The sequence below is a fragment of the Nomascus leucogenys genome, chromosome 2 (genome assembly GCF_006542625.1).
Source record: "Nomascus leucogenys isolate Asia chromosome 2, Asia_NLE_v1, whole genome shotgun sequence".
NCBI classification, from domain to species: domain Eukaryota; kingdom Metazoa; phylum Chordata; class Mammalia; order Primates; family Hylobatidae; genus Nomascus; species Nomascus leucogenys.
The window spans coordinates 72,156,932-72,177,116 of record NC_044382.1 but is presented as its reverse complement, the minus strand read 5'-3'; the positions used below and the strand labels follow the sequence as shown (position 1 = coordinate 72,177,116).

General features: G+C 45.5%; 1 protein-coding gene across 1 annotated transcript in view; it reads right to left on the bottom strand.

Moving 5' to 3' along the window:
* ABCC12 (ATP binding cassette subfamily C member 12) overlaps positions 1-10,588 on the bottom strand; it is a 72,871-nt gene extending 62,283 nt beyond the window's left edge. The window contains 2 exon segments of the mRNA XM_003263023.3: positions 666-834; positions 10,405-10,588. Coding sequence (XP_003263071.1) covers positions 666-834; positions 10,405-10,447 — 212 coding nt within the window. The 5' untranslated portion in view covers positions 10,448-10,588.
* Between the last annotated feature and the right edge of the window lie 9,597 nt (positions 10,589-20,185).

Below are 20,185 nucleotides of genomic sequence, written 5' to 3'. Positions count from 1 at the left end.
TCATTCCCTTGGAAGCCTGCCGCATTACTGTGTGACCGAGCCTGGGCTAGCCTGCTGGAGGTTGAGCACACATGGGGTCCAGTTGCCCCACTGCCCCAGCCAACAGCCGGCCCACCTCCAGCAGCACAGCCACCTTGCTGTACAGGAGTAAGTCTGGTCAAGACCAAATGAACCACCCAGCTGAGCTCAGCCCAAGTTGCTTTATTTTATGGATCACCAATCAAACTGTAAGCTAAATGAGTGGCAATTGTTTTAAGCTGCTAAATGTTGAGACAGTTTGTTACAAAGCAAAAGCTACCTGGTAAACCTTAGGCAAGTCACTTAACCTCTCTGTGCCTGTTTCCTCACCTATCAGATAAAGATAGTAATAGTACCTCCAAGGAGTTTGTGAAGAGTAAATGAGAAGATATTTGTAAAGCACCTGGACAGGTCCTGGATCATGGAAAGCTCTCCTTAAACCTGAGCTACTGCCTCCTTTTCACCAAAGGACAGGAGGAGGCAAGGAAGTGAGTGATTGATAAATGAATGAATGCGTGCATGGGTGGATGGGCAAAAGGACGAGCAGATAGAGCAGCAGATGGGTTGCAGGAGCAGTGCCCACTCTCCTAATGGACATTCCTGGAGGTCCTGCCCTGGCCCTCCCTTCCATCCTTCTTCTGACTTACCTTGCACAGGGTCGCACTGGGATCATGGTCTTCGGGCTGGGGTCATATCTCTCTGCAAAGGGTCTCCGCCGGCCTCGCTGGTCCAGATCTGAGATAAAGTAGGGTCCTTCATCCACCATCCTGATGGCAGCCTGGAGCCCTGGGCTTTTGGCCTGGGGACACTTTCCCTCTATGGCAGAGAAATGGCGAAGGTTATTGAGAGGTGAGGATGTCTGATTGGGATCAGGCAGCTTCTACTTTACCCAGATCAGTTCCTTTGCTTTGACCCCTGAGAACTGTTTTCACCAATCAGCTTTCCACATTTGTAGGGGAGTGTGGCCAGAAGACCTGCTACGTCCCTTAATGGTACGCTGAGGCTTTCTTATTAGTAGGACCATTTAGTTCCTCTTTTCTCATGTTGGGTTGGCCGAGAGCAGAAAACCCTATGGTGTGGTTTCAGCTGGGAGCCAGTCCAATGACCAAGGCTGAGTACCAGCCCAGGGAAAGATCCCAAAGAAAATAGGTTTTCTTTCTTAGTATTACTCAGAGTGAAGTTTGGCTGACACACACACACACGTGCACACACACACATGCATGCACACAGCCACACAGGTGCACACATGCACACACATCCATAAACATGCACACACACACCCATGCACACACATGCACACACCCCTTCTTCTTTCAGATTCTCTCAGATCCCCAGGAGTTTGTGCATCCACATCCCCTCCATCCTGATACCCACTGGTCAGAGAACTTCAGCAACGCCACCCCCCAGGACCAGCCACATCTGGACAGGCCCACATTCCTCACACTTCTGTGACTGCTGCCCCAAATGAAAACCAACGACCCAGGTGGAGAGGACACTTTTTGCGATGTCTGTTCAGTCCCCAAGCCAGCCACCCCATTCTCCAGCCACCTAAATCCAATCCATAGAGCATGATCCCTGAAGGTTTCCCATGGCTAGTCTTAGTCCTTTCCTGAGGCCTCCCTCTATTCCTGCCCTAGGGTCCCATGACAGCCCTTTCCTCATACCCTATAGATAAATTCTCCTTTTTTACCTAAGGTATGTTGAGTTGGTCTCTGCCACTTGCAAACAAAGGCCTTATTGTTATATAAACACGGGTCACATTCCCATGAGTTCTTTCTGGAAGTTTTCATAGCTAGAAGCAGTAAATAAACCAACTCCCATCAAGTTGTTCGTGGCTGATGAAACCATGGCATGGCAGAGCTGGAAGTGTCCTCAGATGCAATCTTTTACACATTTCTCATTATACAGAAGAGGAAACAGAGGCCCAGAGAGAGGAAGGACTTACTCAAGAGTATATAGAGAATGAGTAGCATCTATCTCATCTGGGGCACTCTGGATACAGGAAACTGATGTTCCCTCCCTCCTCCAATAACGCTACAATAACCCTTGCTTATATTATATAACAAGAGGCACTCCTCTGGAATAATATACGTATTTTTTACAACAGAATTTGAAAATCATAATGTCTTCATATCAAAAAGATAAATCCCCCAATGTGGAAACTGAAGACTTGTAGTCAGATGGAGAAGCCCACATGTTTTAGAGCTAGTAGTTGCTGAAAAGCTCTTTAATCATTGTTAATGAATTTAAAGTTTTTGTTGTTGTTGTGGTTGTTGTTGTTGAGACGGAGTCTCACTCTGTCGCCCAGGTGGGGGTGCAGTGGTGTGATCTTGGCTAACTGCAACCTCTGCCTCCCGGGTTCAAGCGATTCTCCAGCCTCAGCCTCCTGAGTAGCCGGGACTAGAGGTGCACGCCACTGCATCTGGCTAATTTTTGTATTTTTAGTAGAGACAGGGTTTTGCCATATTGGCCAGGTTGATCTCGAACTCCTGACCTCAGGTGATCCACCTGTCTCAGCTTCCCAAAGTGCTGGGATTACAGGCGTGAGTCACCAAAAAAAAAAAAAAAAAAAATGAGACAGGATCTCACTCTGTCACCCAGGCTGGAGTGCAGTGGCACGATCTCAGCTCATCATAACCTCTGCCTCCTGGGCTCAAGTGATCCTCCCTCCTCAGCTTCCCAAGTAGAGGGGACTACAGGCGTGCACAACCATGCCCAGCTAATTTTTGTATTTTTAGTAGAGACGAGGTCTTGCCATGTTGCCCAGGCTCATCTCAAACTCCTGGGCTCAAGCAATCTGCCTGCTTCAGCCTCCCAAAGTGCTTGGATTACAGGCATGAGCCACTGTGCCCAGCCACAGTTAATGAATATTAATGACATGAATATCATAGACCCAACTGTAGATTCCTAATTCAATGAGAATATTAGCAGCTACCAGAGACTCCCTAAAAGTCTGGCCAAACTGCATACTCTACTCTCCACCCTCTATTTGTACCATTGAATACTGCACTCCAGCCATGTGGAATATCTTAATACTCCCTGGACAAACTGTTTATTCCTCCTGCTTTTTAGTTTTTGTATTTACTACTGCCACAACCTGGAACCATCTAGTATCCCTTTCTTCACTTGACCAATTCCTGCTCAGCCTTCAAGGCTCAGTTCAAACATTTCCTTTTCTAAGAAAACTTTCCTATATTTTTATTTCCCCAGACAAACTGTGGGCTTCATGTTTGTCTTGTTCACAGCTATATTTCTAATACCTGGCATAGTCCCTGGTACATAGGAGATGTTTAATACATATTTGTTGAATGAATGAATAATAGTAAATATGAGAAACAACTAAGATGCAAATCCTTTCCCCAGAAAGTGAAAAATAAGCACACAATAACACACAGTAAAATATAAATTATTTTGAAATTTAGTATGGGATGATATAAAAATAACAAAGTATAAATTATAACATTGTGTTAGCCCTAGAAAAAATACTTTTTGAAAAGGGTTAAAGCTAAGAAGTCAGTCAAGGAAATAAAATGAAACACTAAATAGTAGATTAACCAAAAAAAAAAAAAAAAAAGGTAGGCAAGGAGGGACAGAAGAATAAAAAAAAAGGAATAAATAGAAGACAAATATTAATGGCAAGCCAATAGACTTAAACACAACCATATCAACAATTACATTAAATATAAATGGAGTAAACGTTTCAATTAAAAAACAAAGATTGTCAGACTGAATATAAAAAGAAGATCCAATGATATGCTTCCTATGACAAGTTTATTTTAAATATAAACACACAAATAAGCTAAAAGTAACAGGGTGAAAAAGGAATACCATGTTAACAGTACAAAGTACATACAGAGATATGTATTTATGATCTTATGATAGGGAATAATTTCTTAAAGCAATTTTCTTTAAAAAGTCCTAAAGCAAAATCTTGATAAATTCTAGTACACTGAAATTATAGATGTCCATTAATCAGAAGACATAATTTGTAAGAGAAGCAACATACTGGTATAGATGTGACCCATTTAACTGTAAAGAATTAGTATGCAGAATTTATAAAGAATTCTCATTACATTAATAACAGAAGGACAAACACTTAATTGGAGGAGCTAGCAAAAGACAATTGACAAATGATCCAAATAAACACAAAAATATGCTCAATCTCTGAGTATCAGGAAAATATGAGTTAAAACCACAATCACAATAACAGCCATTTCTCATTCTTCAAATATACATTATTTAAAAGTCTAAAAATTGCAATTCTTGGCATATGTATGGAGCACTGCAGCTTTTAAGCCCCCCTGGTGGGAATACAAATTGTATAACTAATTTGTAAAGCAATTTGGCATTATCTGGTCAAGTTAAAGATTGTCTTACTAACACAGGCAGCAATTATCCTTCTTAATTATATATATGCCCTGGAGAAAGCCTGCCTGATCAAGCAGTCAGATACAGAGTGGCCACTAATTTTGCAGACTGTCTTCCATTCTCCTCCGAATTTCCTCCCTGCCCCTGCTAGCCTCTCTTCTCTCATACTGGTGTCAACACTGAAGTTCAGTCTAGGAAAACACAAGGAAACAATCCACAGAGGATGGAATCTCATGCAAAAAATATTTTTGTGGCCCCTCTACAGGAATATTTATAGTGGCTCTGTTCATAATATCTTAAACATCCATGAATAGGAGAATGGATGAATAAATTGTGTAATACGAGTTTGGCATATTACTATTCAACAGTAAAAATGAATAAACTAAGTCCACATATCAAACTATGTGTACAGCTCATATGATAAATTGAGAGGGGGGAAAAAGCTGCAGAAAAATACATACACTTTGATACCATTTATATAAAGTTAACAAACTTGCAAAATATACAATATACAAATTCATGTACTTGCAATATATAATAACATATTTTATTTAATAATGACTATATTTGTAGTAAAATTTCATTTCTCCAAGTACTTGAAACTCCTTATACTGGAGAATCATATTAGAACTAAGATCTGGACACTAGGTAAATTCTTTGTTATTAGGATGTTGTTGCTTCTAGGCCCTCAATGCTGACAAAGCAAGGAAATATATGTATGCATATTAGCTAGTGCATAAACACATATCGATAAATATTTCTATATGTAACCATCCATATCTATTTTAAGCTAACAGTGAGTTCATACTGACTCTCCAACTTGAATCCATTACCATAATTATCACAATTCTAGCCTCCTCCCCTTGCTTATTTGTAAGCTCCAATTCTAAAACTGAGAAGCCTGGCTCTCACCATCTACCATGTGTTTACTTAACTATTCAATTAAGTGTACATGTATAGCAGTATCAGAAGTGTCAACCCATAGCCCTGTGAGAAACAACTTAATCAACTAGAATCTGATGCTTCCAAGAGTATAGTACCATATGGAGAAGGAAAAAAAATAGCAACTTTACAGTGGAGAAGCCTGGCACACATCACCTCAGCCAGGTAATCAAGGTCAACATCAGCAGTGATAAGTCCTGTTGATAACGTGTACCCTTAATATGATGTGGCAAGAAGGGCACTTTACCTCTGAGGTCCTCTGCCCAAAACCTCATAACGCCGGTCTAATCATGAGAAAAGCATCAGACGAATCCCAGTTGAGGGACAGTCTACAAAATACCTGGCTGGTACTCCTCAAAACTGTCAAGGTCATCAAAGACAAGGAGAGCCTGAGACACTGACACAGCCAAGGGGCACCTAAGGAGACCTGACAACTACCTGGGAAGAGGCATCTTGGATGAGATCCTGGAACCAAAAAAGGATGTTAGATAAAAACAAAGGAAATCTAGCAAAGTATAAATATTAGTTAACAATGTGTCAATATTGTGCATTAATTATAACACATACACCATACTAACTTGAGGTGTTATTAATGTTATTAGTAAGGGTAGCTGGATATGGGGTACTGGAGAACTCTGTACTATCTTTGCAATTTTTTTGTAAACCAAAACCATTCTTAAAAAATAAAGTTTATTTTTACAAAATGAATGGGAACACTCTACACCAAATTCAAGATGATGGTCACCTCTAGAGGTGGGGAAATAAGATCTGGAAGTTACTCGGGTTTCCTCCCACATTGCTGTAATGCCTGATCATCATTTTAAGAATCTAAAGCCAAAAGCAGGCTGTCTTGTGCGCAGTGTCACTGAGTAATGCAGACCTGTGCTACAGAAGTTCTGAGAAAGTAGAGGTCAATACGGTCTGGGAGGAGGACGGGGTTAGGGAGGACTTTTGCGGGAGGTGAGACTAGAAGGATTTGAGACAAAGCCCAAACAGAGATTTTTGGCTGAGCCTCAGTTTGTGTGTGGTGCCTGTGTCATGAGGCTCTACGCACCAGGCTTAGGGAAGAGTCGAGACAAGGCTGGGCATGACTGTGAAAGGCTTCAGATTCAAAACCTTCCTTGGATCCTTTTCTACAAGACTTCCATTTGTTTGTTTACCAGAAAGTCCTTCAGAATTTTCTGTACCCAAGGCACCCTCCACTCAGAAAAGCCTCCTGCTGACCTCTCTGCATTTACTTCAGGAGACAGAGGGAGGCTATCCACTGCAGAGATGCTGGGGCTGAAAAGTTTAAAAATCGGCCTCTCATTCTTGCATAGGTCCTTGGCTCCCTGCATGAACAGAATCCAGCCCCGGTCTGGATCGGAAGCAAAAAAAGAAGCCTGAACCCAAGTACAGCCTTTGGGCACGGTCTTTCTACCGCATGCCCACCCGCTCTGCAACTGCCGCGCACAGCGGACAGTCAAGCTGTGGTCCATGATCAACCACCTATGACCTCCCCGTGGCCACTGGGCCACTGCCCTGCCCTTGGTAACCTGAGCAAAGCAGAGGTAGGAAAGCAGGTTAGCTGATGAAGAAGAAAGAGCTCACGGCAAGTTCTGAAACCCAGCTGAAATTATTTGGGGGAGAACCACAGAATCCAAGACATGGCAAACCAACCTCTCATGGAGAATTTCCCTCTGGCCCACCAGATCGGGCCTCAACACGCTTTGGTGACAGACCCCAGTCACTTATTCTCAAGACGGCCCGCATGCAGTATTCCTGCAGGAAATGCATACCCTGCATCTAGTCTTGAGAAAATACCGCACGAACCCAAAGGAGCTTTCTACAGAACAAGTGGCCTGTGCTCTTCAAAAACATCAATTGCACGAAAGACAAAGAAAGGTGAGGAAACATCCCAGATTAAAGGATACAGAAGAGATGTGACAGCTAAAAGCAACACACAAGGCTAGATTGGATGCTTGACCAGAAAAAAATAAATTTGCTATAAAGAGCATTATTGGCACAAGTCAAATGTTAAACTGTGCACTTGACTCTCAAGTCACCCGCCTGACCCTCTTCCAAGTGTACTTTACTTTCTTTCATTCCTGCTCTAAAACTTTTTAATAAATTTTCACTCCTGCTCTAAAGAAATAAGAATAAGTAAGTGAAATGTTTAAAAGAACAGTATTGGAACATTGGAGAAATTTAAATATGGACTATAGATTCTGCAATAATATTTTATCAAAGATAAATTTCCAGATTTTGATATTAATGCTAAAGTAAATGTGGCAAAAATGTCACTGCAAATCTCAGTGAAGGGTAGTTGGGATCTCTTAGCATTATTTCTGTTACTTTTCTGTAAGTTTGAAATCATTGCAAAATAAAAAGTTAAGCATTTTCTAAAGAAATAGCCCTAAAGGGGACGATTTTTTTTTCCTTCTGTGGAACTAAATGCAATTTTTCTGCACACTTCTCTGCTCTCCGGAGCCATGCAGCGTCCACTGATGTCCTCTTCATGTGCCCTGTGATATTTGAGGACCATTGCTGTTTCCTACAACTCACTCCCAGCGACCCAGTGGCTAGTCCTCTCTCATCCAGGCTAATCTTTCCCAGCCCCTTTGAGAGGGTGGAACTCATTGTCAGTGGAGAACCCTTACCTATAACTTCTATTTTTGGTTCCTTTTTCTAATGGTAAGGGACCCTGGCAGCAAGATGTCATCAGCTTGTCTTAGGGGCTCCTGAGTCCCAGATGCCAAACACTGGAGGCAAGGCCTCCCTGGCCAGGTTTGAGTAATCAGCGTGCATAGGAAATCGGTGCTAGAAGGTAATTTCCTTGAGTGCTCCCCAGGGCATGTGAAGTTATGATGATCTGAGGCGGCTTGGAAGCATTGCAGCTGGAATGGCACTTTGCTAAATTTGGCAGCCCTGGGGGGAAAAATGAGACTTTTTTTTAAAATCAGGAAGCCTGCTTTGGCTAACGTCTCTATCCCTGTCTGTCACGCCATCCTCTGCCAGGAGTGAGGAGCTGCCTGGGGTGAGAAATCTGCTAGCTGGCAATCACAGGATGGGGTCTGAGGGGCACACAGCTGATGAGAGCTGGGAGGAGGCAGTGCCAACCGGGCCAGGGTCCCTGCAGCCATCGTGGCTCTGTTCTTGGCATTGTGTTTTCCATGCAGAGCATCTGAGGGTTGGCAGGAGATGCCAAAAAGTCACTGGTGCACCCCTCTGCTAGCAGGCAGGGGGTTCCTAACCTAACCTCAACAGACTGGACAGGCAGAAGCAGGAAGGGCTCTGTTTAGAGCACAGGACACAAAGACTATGTACAACTTGCAGTTCCATTTTATATGGCCTGCATAGTTTAAACATTTTTTTCCAATTTGTGGAAAACATTTAAAAATGAGGAGATACCACATTAAAAAGAAATAAGACTGGCTTCTGGCTTTCGTCAAATATCAAGAGCTCTGTATGCTCACGTGGTGACAATCCACTCACGTTGAGCACAGCAGCCCCTCCTGGGCAGGGCATACATGCTTTAGTTTGCCACAATCCCCACCACGCCTTATTGTCTCTGTGACTCTGAGATTCGGGGTCACGTAATATTTATTATTGCGTTGGCACTGCTGTCCTCCTTATAGTGTTTCCTGAGGCCTTTTTCTCTATCCTTGTCTCTGCCCCAAGAGAGAACAAAAGACATCTAGAAGTCTTCTCAAGAAGAACCATTTTCCACACCTGCCCACTTTGCTCTGTTATGTTTCATTTCTGCCCCTGTCTAGCCCAGAAAATTAACAAATTCATGCTTGAGAACTGGACTCTGGGTCTTCCTTGGTGCTCATGATGGGAGTCCCTCCATCAACCAAAAGCAGGCACACCTTTAGTCATAAAATTTTTCCCAGGTACAAGACTACAGCCCTACTTCTTTCTTAATAAATCCATTCTTAATTTAAAGCCACCAAAGTTACAATATCTGATGGTCTCCCCCAACTCCCACAGCCCCTTCCTCCAGGGCCTGACTGGCCTCCAGCACAGAGGAGACACTGGGGAGCTCTCCCAGGCCCTGCCTGCACCGCACCTCTCCTGTCTGTCCCCAGGTCCCAGGCACCTGGGACCAGAAAGCCCTGTGAGTGATGAGGGACTGGGGTTGGGAGGGAGGGGGAGGTAGAGAGGTGGCAGAGGGAAGTGCATGCAGGGGACAGCACCAAGCTGGGGGTGCAGGAAGGGAAGTGGGGGTGCTTTTGCTCAAGTCCCCTCATCTCCCAGAAGGCCTAAAACAGTGGCCAGTGATGGCATCTCCAAACAAGGTCATCCATCCAGTTACAGACACATTCTGACACGATCAAAGAAGGATGCAAGAGCCTGGATTCAGGGCAACTCAAATCTACACTCCCAGGAAAATAATATATTTAAAAGTTAAAAAAAAAAAAGGAAGAAAGAAAGAAAGAGAAAGATATAAAGAAAGAAGAAAGAAGAAGAAAGAAAGAAAGAAAAAGAAGAAAGAAAGAAAAAAAGAAAGAGAAAGAAAAGAAAGAAAGAAAGAAGGAAAGAAAGAAAGAAAGAAGAAAGAAAGAAAGAAGAAAGAAAGAAGAAAGAAAGAAAGAAAGAAAGAAAGAAAGAAAGAAAGAAAGAAAGAAAGATGAAAACCTCATATGAGAAGTGCAGTAATGCTTCATGAATTCCAGGTCTTTTTTTAGGGGGGCAGTATAAATCCCATAATTAAATTGTGAACACTACTCTGTATATGTGTTTGTGCATGTGTGGGAAAAGACTTAAATTATTCAATGTAGGCTTTTGTATTTCAGAGATTTTGAAATCGTGTCTTGGCATTTCTGCCTTTTCTTTTATGATGGCAGGGGCTCCAAAAGTGGAAGAGGGGCTGCCTTTCTTCTGGGAGCCTCGTCCCTGCTGCCTCCTGCTTGGGCAGCCCCATTCAGTGGTGTCACCCCCCGCCCCGGCCCCAACACACACACACACACACACACACACACATGCACACACACAGCCTGTCCTGGGGATGAGAGACAAAGGCCGTTGGGACTAAATGGTGGCCGCTAATTGCTACAGGGAGAAGCTTTACCTGGGCTGGAAAGGAAGCTTTACCTGGGCTGAGGATGAGAGGGAGGGGAGGAGGGTCAGCAGTCATGGGGCTCAGAGCCTGGCACCCGCTGTCCAGGACTCCTGGGCCTCCTTCTCCCCAAGGACCTCAGATTCAGCTTCTCTTGTCCCACCCGCCTGAAGTCCTCCTCTCCAACTGCCCCACTCAACTGCCACTCCCACCACACCTGAGAGGGAACTCTGGCGGGCCAACATTCCCTCTGCCCACATTAAAGGGCTCTCCCCTCTCCCAGGATGGCCTGTGGCCCGGTCTGGCTCTTTGGTGACAGTCAGAGCCCATACATGAAAGCACTGTGCATGGCCAGCCCTTCCCTGGCAGTCACAGCATATCCTTGTAGAAGAGAAGGAGAAAAATCCTCTCTCCAACCCTCATTCTATAGGCGAGAAGCCCAAGGAACAGAAGCCTGTCAGCGACTGGCGTGGGGCTGAGACCAGCACCCAGGTCCCCTGAGTCCCACTCCAGGCTCCTTCCTGGGAGAATGCATCGAATTTCCTATGCTGTGTTCCTGCAACGGGGAATCAACTTTGGGATCAGGGGAAGGGAAGAGAGGGGAGGGGAGGGCAGGGGTAGGGGAGGGCAGCAGAGGCGAGCAGAGGGGAGAGGAGCCTAATCTTCAAAACAGAAAATCTCATTCATTCATTCCCCATTCATTTAACGAAAAAGAAAATGGTAATTTGAGCTCAATTTGTCTTGAAATGAATGGAAGGTAAGTCTGAGACCTGCACTAGCAGCTAGCCCTTGCATAGAAAAGTTCCCCGTGTGTCAACCTTGGAACCCTGCACATCCTGAGCGCAGGTATGATTCCTGGGGTCCCTTCTGCGCCTGTCCCAGAAAAAGCGCCCGATTTCAGGTGAGCCGAGCCAAAGGGATCCACAGCGCTCAGCGAGCCGGCTGGGAGGGAGCAAACTCTCTAAGTGCAGAAAAAAACAAATCTTGATTCCGCTTTAAGGGTTATTTAAACACCTTAGAGGACCCTCCCAGCCTCACGCACGTGGATTATTATGAGGAACGTGGCCGCTGCCTTCTTCTGCCTTCTTCTGTCCTGCGCAATGCCACCCCCTGCTGGCTGCTTTCCGGCCCCGCCGCTTCCTGGCGATGCGAATTCATCGCCTTTGCCCGACCTGAGTTCCCTTCCTACCCAGAGGAAGGTGGAAATGGAGAGGGGCTGTGGGCAGCTGTGTAGGAAAATGGGTCCTCCCAGGAAGGCTCCCCGGCCTGGGGAGTTAGCTACACCGACAGCAGTTTCCTTACACGTGTCCAAAGTGTTCCATTTAATTTCCCTCCATTCTTCCCTTCATGAATGCAAATCACTGCTAATAATACCACTTGACATTTCTGGAGCCCTTTGTGTATCGCAAAATTCTTTATCCTCTTTATCACCTGATCTTCGCGACAACCCGGGGGTCTCATAAACACAGCAAAGACTCGCTTCCACAATCTTCCAAACGGAGTCAAGTGCTATCAAGTTTATGGAGGAAGAATGCTGATCAGTTTTCCTCTATCTCCATGAAAGGCCGGGCGGAGACGGATTTCCACCCAGACAAACGGTATTGGGCGCTGCGCAAGAAGATTGGTGGGCCTAGCAGGAAACAGGGTGGAGAATGATGGAGAGGGACTGTCCGGTCTGTATCCAAGGAAGTCCTTAGGAAAAGACCAGCCAAGCTCCTGTTGCACGCAGAGCGTGGACTCACCCACAGTCAGGGAACTGAGGCCCAGCCTGGGTGTACACACGGCTCAGGGTGGGGCAAGATAATCCACTGGAATACAAAAAAGAAAAAAAATAGAAATCCTTTTCATATTTTTCCTCTTCCTTTAAAAATTCTATTTTGGCTGAGTGCAGAGGCTCAGGCCTATAATCCCAATACTGGGGGGCCGAGGCAGGCGGATCACTTGAGCCGGAGCATTCAAGACAAGCCTAGGCAGTATGGCGAAACCCCATCTCTACTGAAAATACAAAAATTATCTGGGTGTGGTGGCATGTGTCTGTAGTCCTAGCTACTTGGGAGGCTGAGGTGGGACTATGAATTGAGCCAGGGAAGTCAAGGCTGCAATGAGCTGTGATCATGCCACTGCATTCAGGCCTGGAAGGTGAGAGTGAGACTCTGTCTTAAAAAAAAAATTGTGTGCAGTGATATACATGTGTAGGGGAGAAAAAGTGTGATACTTTTCCTCACCAGTCATATGGGTCATGGCTGACACTCTTGTAACAAAAGGCAGACTAACAAAAGGAAAGCACAACAATTTTATTTCATCAAAGTTTAACGTGACATGTGAGTCTTCAAAAATGAATACCAAAAGTCTCAGGGAGAACTGTCCATTTTTATGCTTAGACTCAATGAGGAATGGACAGTGGTATAGAAATGTGATTGCACAGAAAGTTCTGATCAACTGTAATGGACCGAGGTGGTGGGATGGGGACCCAGCAGGGCCTGTCTGTTCAGATTCTTCTTGGCCTCTCTGTGCAGCATTCCTTCTTTCTAGGTATGGGGCACGACCCCTCTGGAATGAGGGTCTTAGGACCTACTACTCTCAGACAAAGTTGGTCAGAGAATTTCTTTACGGCCAGCTCCTGTGCAGAAGGGTGGGGGAAGGTTTGAGTCATAGTTTTAGGTGTTATCGGTGGCTTTGGGGGAAGAATTTCTATGACTCACCTTGGGGAAGGGGAACTCTGGTTTCTATGACTCACCTCATAGGAGAAAGAGGTGCACAAGGGGTGCAGGAGGGCAAGAGAAGGTCAGAGAGAACTTGCTTCTGAGGCTGCTTCTGAGGTCATCCAAACTCCATCAGTTCAAAATACTCAGCCTGCCAAAGTGCCATACTTTGGGGTATTGTCCGAGCCCCAACACATGTCCACCCTGCACATTCTTGTAAATAACTATACATGCATAAATCAGGGGTCTGTGTGCACACATACCCGTGGTGGTGCTCCCTGGCAAGGGAAAATTGGTGCTCTATGGGAAGGGAATTTTCCCAGCTCTGAGGTTCTGCGGGGTCTCTGTTCCAAAGTGAGGTTCTGGCCAGGCACGGTGCCTCACACCTGTAATCCCTACACTTTGGGAGGCTTGGGCGGGCAGATCACCTGAGGCTAGGAGTTCAAGAACAGCCTGGCCAACATGGTTGAAACTCCACCTCTACTAAAAATACAAAAATTAGCTGGGCATGGTGATGCACACCTGTAGTCTCAGCTACTCGGGAGGCTGAGGCAGGAGAATCGCTTGAACCCTGGAGGCAGAAGTTGCAGTGAGCCGAGATTGCGTCATTGCATTCCAGCCTGGGCAACAGAGCAGGACTCCGTCTTAACAACAACAAAAAAAGTGAGGTTCTGTCTGAAAAAAAAAAATAGAGAGAGGAGTGGGGAGACAAAGACAGAAAGAGACAGATAAGAGAGACAGAAAGAGCAGAAGGACTTGGCCCAAAGGCCCCAAGAAGTGCTCAGAAATCAGTGTGTGCAGTTACATAGAATCAAGAGCTTACAGTGGCTAAGAGTAGAAACTCTGGAATCAGATCTGTCCTCAAAATCTCTAAATTTCAATGTCGTCAACTGCAAAATGAAAACACCATCCTGAAAGCATTATAAATTAACTGAGGATTAAAGTGGATCATGGAAGTGAAGCACTTAAACACAGTGCCTTAAACAAACAATAAATGGTAGCTATTGTTTGTGAATAATAATTTTAAAATTAGCAGGATCTCAGCTGGGCGCAGTGGCTCACGCCTGTAATCCCAGCACTTTGGGAGGCCGAGGCGGGCAGATCACGAGGTCAGGAGATCGAGACCATCCTGGCTAACACGGTGAAACCCTGTCTGTACTAAAAATACAAAAAATTAGTCAGGGGTGGTGGTGGGTGCCTGTAGTCCCAGCTACTCGGGAGGCTGAGGCAGGAGAATGGCATGAACCCGGGAGGCGGAGCTTGCAGTGAGCCGAGATCGTGCCACCGCACTCCAGGCTGGATGACAGAGCCAGACTCCACCTCAAAAAAAAAAAAAAAAAAAAAAAAAAAAAAATTAGCAGGATCTTGCTAGAAGTAAGAATTCTACCTCCTGGGTTGCTATTAGAATCTGTCTAGTAGAAATACACTGAAGTCTCTGCTAAAAGAAGGGGTTTGGGTTTTTCACTTTATTTGCCTAATGAACTAAGGCGAGAGACATAAAAGGACTATCAAACAAAGCTGATGTCAAGTGATTTTGGAAAGTAATTTGGAATTTGCATGGGCTTTTAAAACAGTAAGTGGAAGAAATAAATGTAAGTAAAGCAATAATAGCATTTGTGAGCCAGAAATACATGCATGCAGCAGTCAGAGAACAAGCCCTCTAATGAAGAACAAAAACATTTCACAGCCAGAAAATGTGGGTGCTGGTCTCAGCTCCACCACTTACAGCTTAAAGACCTGAGCAAGCCCCTTGGCTCAGACAGCTGAGCCTAGGAATTAAAACCTTCCCCCAACATGAGAAAGAATTCTTAAAGAATCCATTCTCAGAATCAGGAAAACTATGCTAATTGCAAACAAATAAATTTTCTATTTAAATGGTTGGGTCAAAACAATCTTGTAATAAACCTATTTCTTTCTTTGCATGGGCTGTTAAGGAGCTTAGAGCAAAAACTCAGCCATCTCTAGTAACTGTACACAATCTTCTGGCATGCACTTATATAAAATTATATGTGAGGAAGTGTTCTAAGTCTAAATCATGAACACACCCCAGATCAGTGAAGGATATTGATATGCGAGGGGAGAAGGAGGTGGGGAGCATTTCAGTGAATGCCACCGAGAGGGACTGAGACCCTCATATTAGAACAGAAGTTTCCAAATCGGTACTGTTCTCTCTAGAGTACAATGCTACCCATTAAGTATCTGGGAACCAAGGATTTGGCAAGGAACATGCTTATCAAGTCAGCAAAATGTACTCCTCTTTGCTCTGATGAATCATAGTTTTGCACTAATGCTCCTCAGAGATGCCGCACTGGATGGCAAGCTCTGCATAAGGGGCTGTCAGGCACTGGAAATAGAACTTCCATGAAGGGGCAGCCTATCTGTCCCCCTACTCTGAGCTGGCCATGCTGGCTGGTTTGGGGGTGAGGCCTTTATCCCCAGCCCTTACTGCTTGCTTCATCCTTCTCGTTTTCTTCCCTCTCCTGTTTTGTTTTATTATTTTATTTGATTTTGGGGATGGAGTTTTTCTCTTGTTGCCCAGGCTGGAGTGCAGTGGCTCGATCTCGGCTCACTGCAACCTCCGCCTCCCAGGTTCAAGCAGTTCTCCTGCCTCAGCTTCCCTAGTAGCTGTGATTACAGGCGCATGCCACCATGCCCTGCTAATTTTTGTATTTTTAGTAGAGATGGGGTTTCACCATGTTGGCCAGGCTGGTCTGGACCTCCTGACCTCAGGTGATCCGCCCACCTTGGCCTCCCAAAGTGCTGGGATTACAGGCATGAGCCACCGTGCCCAGCCCCCTCTCCTGTTTTAGATTTGAGTTCTAAACCAGCCTATTAAAAGCCAGTGGTGTGGTTGTGGGCCAGGTATCTCCTTCACCTGGGACACGAGTTCCCTCTAGAAAATCAAAGAGCTGAGTTAAATGCAGGTTCTTAAATTATTTGTGTGCCATGGACCTCTTTGGCATTCTAGTATATTCTCAGAAAAAGTATTTCTATGCATGAGATAAAGTACATAGGATTGCAAAGATAACCAATTATACAGAATGTGCTTATCATAATATGTATAAAACACAGCTGAATATTGTAAGGTATATGCTTCTATATTGATGCACTAAGTAATGTGATCTAGCAGAAGGTCTAATGACTGTTATAATTTCAAAGCTTTGATGCATATAAGTGATATTTTGAGACATCTGAAACAATTGAAATGAGATTTGAGAATACTGCTGATTTCTATTGGCAACAAAGTCACAGATATTGCTAATACTATCTATCTGTTGCCCCATCAAAGAAAATACCAAATTTCAGTTCGTAAAAATAAAGATGTTATTTTTTTCCCATCCAAATTCATAGGTGCCCTGAATCTAGCTAAGAGGTCCATGGACCACAGGCTAAGAACAGCTGGACTGACGACTTCTAAAATTGCTTCTGACTCTGAAGCGGTTGGATTCCACAGAATTTTCTAAATGATGCTGGGGGACAGATTAGGGGACATTTAGGATAATGGGGTGAAATTTTACAATCTTAACAGCTGGCACCAGAATGAATCAGAGGGTAGGAACCGTTTTTGTTTAGCAACTGCCTTGATCTGTCTCTTGGGGCAGTCAGAGACACCCTAATGACTTGCTTGGCAGGAAAGGGCACCAGAAGGGAAAACTAACTGCTCTGCATAAAACATGTGGGAGGTGGGGGCAAGGAGAACACAGACAGTAATTAGAGAACCAGAGAGGAAACCAGAGCCGGAGTGGGTTAGAATGGTGAGGGACTCCTTAAGAAAGCAGATGGTTGATATTCAACTGGAAGTTGTTGACTTGCTGTCAACAACTCTTTTGACCCCACACTTCATTAAAGTGGTCTACACATACAAAGGAAATAAGGAAAAGTGCTGAATTCTCCTGCTAGATGAATGCAGAGGAGCAAAGGAGAGGATGGATGGCCTAGCGGGATGCTCGGGAAGGCAGAGTTAAAAGAGGTCATGCAAATCAAAGTGTCCGGAAGCACAGAAACTTTGGGAAGCACGTTCGCATGAGGGCCTGGACCCTTCCTGTCTAGATCATACGGGACACGTGCTCTCAGCTAACCTCTGTGTTCTCAGAGCATGGGCCACAGACCAGCAGTATCAGCAACATCTGAGCCTTGTTAGAAGGGCAAATTCTTAAGCCCAACCCCAGACTTACTGGATGGAACCACATGAGGTTGGGATCCAGCAATCTGTGTCTTGCCCTCCAGGCAATTTGGATACTCAAGTTCAAGTTTGAGAACTTCTGCTGTCAGGCGTTATTATTTCCATTATTGCATTCCAGTGTCCCAGTCCGCAGAGAGGTGTATGCAGAATTTCTCCCAGGACTCAGCCTTGGGGGACCTGCCCCCAGCCTGGGGATAAGAACACTGTCCCTCACCTTGCACTGGAGAGAGCTTTCCCGAGCCAGAAAACGCTCCCAGCCACAGTGAGCTCCCTGCCCCTCCAGGCAGCCACTCCCTCCTGGGGCCTTTCCAGTGACCCTGCTGGGACCTTTCCAGTGACCCAAAGGTCCATGCCTTCTAAGCTGGGGCTGCCCTCTGGAGCCACTTTTCTGAAAGAAGCCCTTCCGGACCGGAAAGACTGAAGTCTGAGTCTTCCGCTCTTTCTGCTGGTGCCTTGCACAGCATGGTGCTCTGGCCACCATAGAGGATGGTCTCTGAAGACTGCTCATTTACCAGTTTCTCTTAGGATATTGTCCAGGGCTGCAGACAGAGGGCAGGGCAGGCAGGGCCAGCGTGACTGTGGCCTCCTTTGCTCTGCACATCAGTTGCTGTCACCGTGGACCACACTGTTACAGGAAAGGAGCCCCAGTCCAGACCCCAAGAGAGGGCTCTCAGATCTCGCGCAAGAATGAATTCAGGGCGAATCCATAGAGTAAAGTGAAAGGAAGTTTATTAAGCAAGTAAAGGGGCCGGGCACGGTGGCTCACGCCTGTAATCCCAGCACTTTGGGAGGTCGAAGTGGGAGGATCACGAGGTCAGGAGAGCAAGACCATCCTGGCCAACATGGTGAAACCCCGTCTCTACTATAATACAAAAAATTAGCTGGGCGTGGTGGCGGGTGCCTGTAGTCCCAGCTAGTCGGGAGGCTGAGGCAGGGGAATCGCTTAAACCAGGGGGAGTGGAGTTTACAGTGAGCCGAGATCGTGCCACTGCATTCTAGCCTGGTGACAGAGCAAGACTCCGTCTCAAAACAAAAAAACAAGTAAAGAAATAAAAGAATGGCTACTCCATAGAGCAGCCCCGAGGGTGGCTGGTTGTCCACTTTTATGATTATTTCTTGATGATATGCTAAACAAGGGATGGATTATTCATGCCTCCTCTTTTTAGACCATATAGGATAACTTCCTGACGTTGCCATGGCATTTGTAAACTGTCATGGAGCTGGTGGGAGTGGTGCAGCGAGGACAACCAGAGGTCCCTCTCATCGCATCTTGGTTTTGGTGGGTTTTGGCCAGCTTCTTTACTGCATCCTGTTTTATCAGCAAGGTCTTTATGACCTGTATCTTGTGCCAACCTCCTATCTCATCCTGTGGCTTAGAATGCCTTAACCATCTGGGAATGCAGCCCAGTAGGTTTCAGCCTTAGTTTACCCAGCCCCTACTCAAGATGGAGTTGATCTGGTTCAAATGCCTCTGACACCATCACCCCAACTCATGCACACATTAAGGCCTCTAGAACCTCTAAGTACAAAAAATTCCATGACCTCCTCTCCACCAGTATGGAATTGAAAATAAAAATAATAACAAACCATCAAATAAATATAACAAAGCACAACAAAGCCCTGCATTCTCTCATTATAATTATTTTAGTATTATTTTTGAAAGACCAAATACCAATTTTTAAATGTTTATCATAAAACATTTCTGAAACCTGAAAAGGCGAAAAGAATTATTAAAAATCAAAGCCTCATACACTCACCACTCAGCTTAAGGAATAAAATATTACAATATTGGCTGGGCATGGTGGCTCACACCTATAATCCCAACACTTTGGGAGGCGGAGGCCAGCAGATTACCTGAGGTCAGGAGTTCAAGACCAGCCTGGCCAGCTTGGCAAAACCCCATCTCTACTAAAAATACAAAAATTAGCCAGGTGTGGTGGCAGGCGCCTATAATTCCAGCTACTCAGGAGGCTGAGGTAGGAGAATCGCTGGAACCAGGTGGCAGTGAGCAGAGATTGTGCCACCGCACTCCAGCCTTCGCAACAAGGTGAAACTCCGTTTCCCTCTCTCTCTCTCTCTCTCTCTACATATATATGTGTGTGTGTGTGTGTGTGTGTGCGTGTGTGTGTGTGTAAAACCAATGTTGTTTAAAAAAAAAAATGGTATTTTTCAAAAAATTCTGCTTTATTGCTGCTCGGAGCCAGTGGTTCTCACGTTTTGCTGCTAGAGGTGGGGACAGGGGCAGATGGGATGGGGCTCTGCACACTGAGTGGAAATGGGCTCTATTTCCTGTCCTCTGACTCCAGGGGTCAACACTTTTCTGGCGAATTATCTCCGTGGATCCGGCCAGCTCTGAAGCCCAGTGGGGCCTTCACCGCATTTTTGGGACGAGGCTGCCATCTGCTGGCCGCTCAAGGAAAAGACGGCAGCTGCATCGGGCCAGCGTGTAGAGAGCTCCCTCACCCGTGATGTGGGCAGTGCCCCACAGCAGCTCTGGGAATGGGGAAGCAGAGGAAGGAGAGTCACCCTCAATGGGCAGATGAGCAGCTGAACTGTGACGGGATGGTAGCACATGGGGTTCCCAGGGACACTTCAGGGCCCAAAAAAGAAAAAAGCCAGGACTGAGGGGAAGGGAATAACAGAGCAAAGGTTTTTTAAGAAAGATAAACCCCCTAGAAGGAGAAGCAGGTGCCACTAGAGAGTCCCAGATGGGGAACAGAAGGTTCGCGCTCCAGGGCACCGGACTTCTCCTGTTCCGTGCAGGGATCGCATCAGCCCCTGTAGTAGCTCATTCCCGCAGGGATTTGTTTGCTGTTCTCTCTGCCTTGAACATTCTTTCCTGCCCCAGGCCCCTTCCTTGGAGTAAATGTTTGTTCAGTGCTCAGGTCTCAGTAAACTGTGCCCACACTGCCTCCAGGAAGTCCCCGGGGG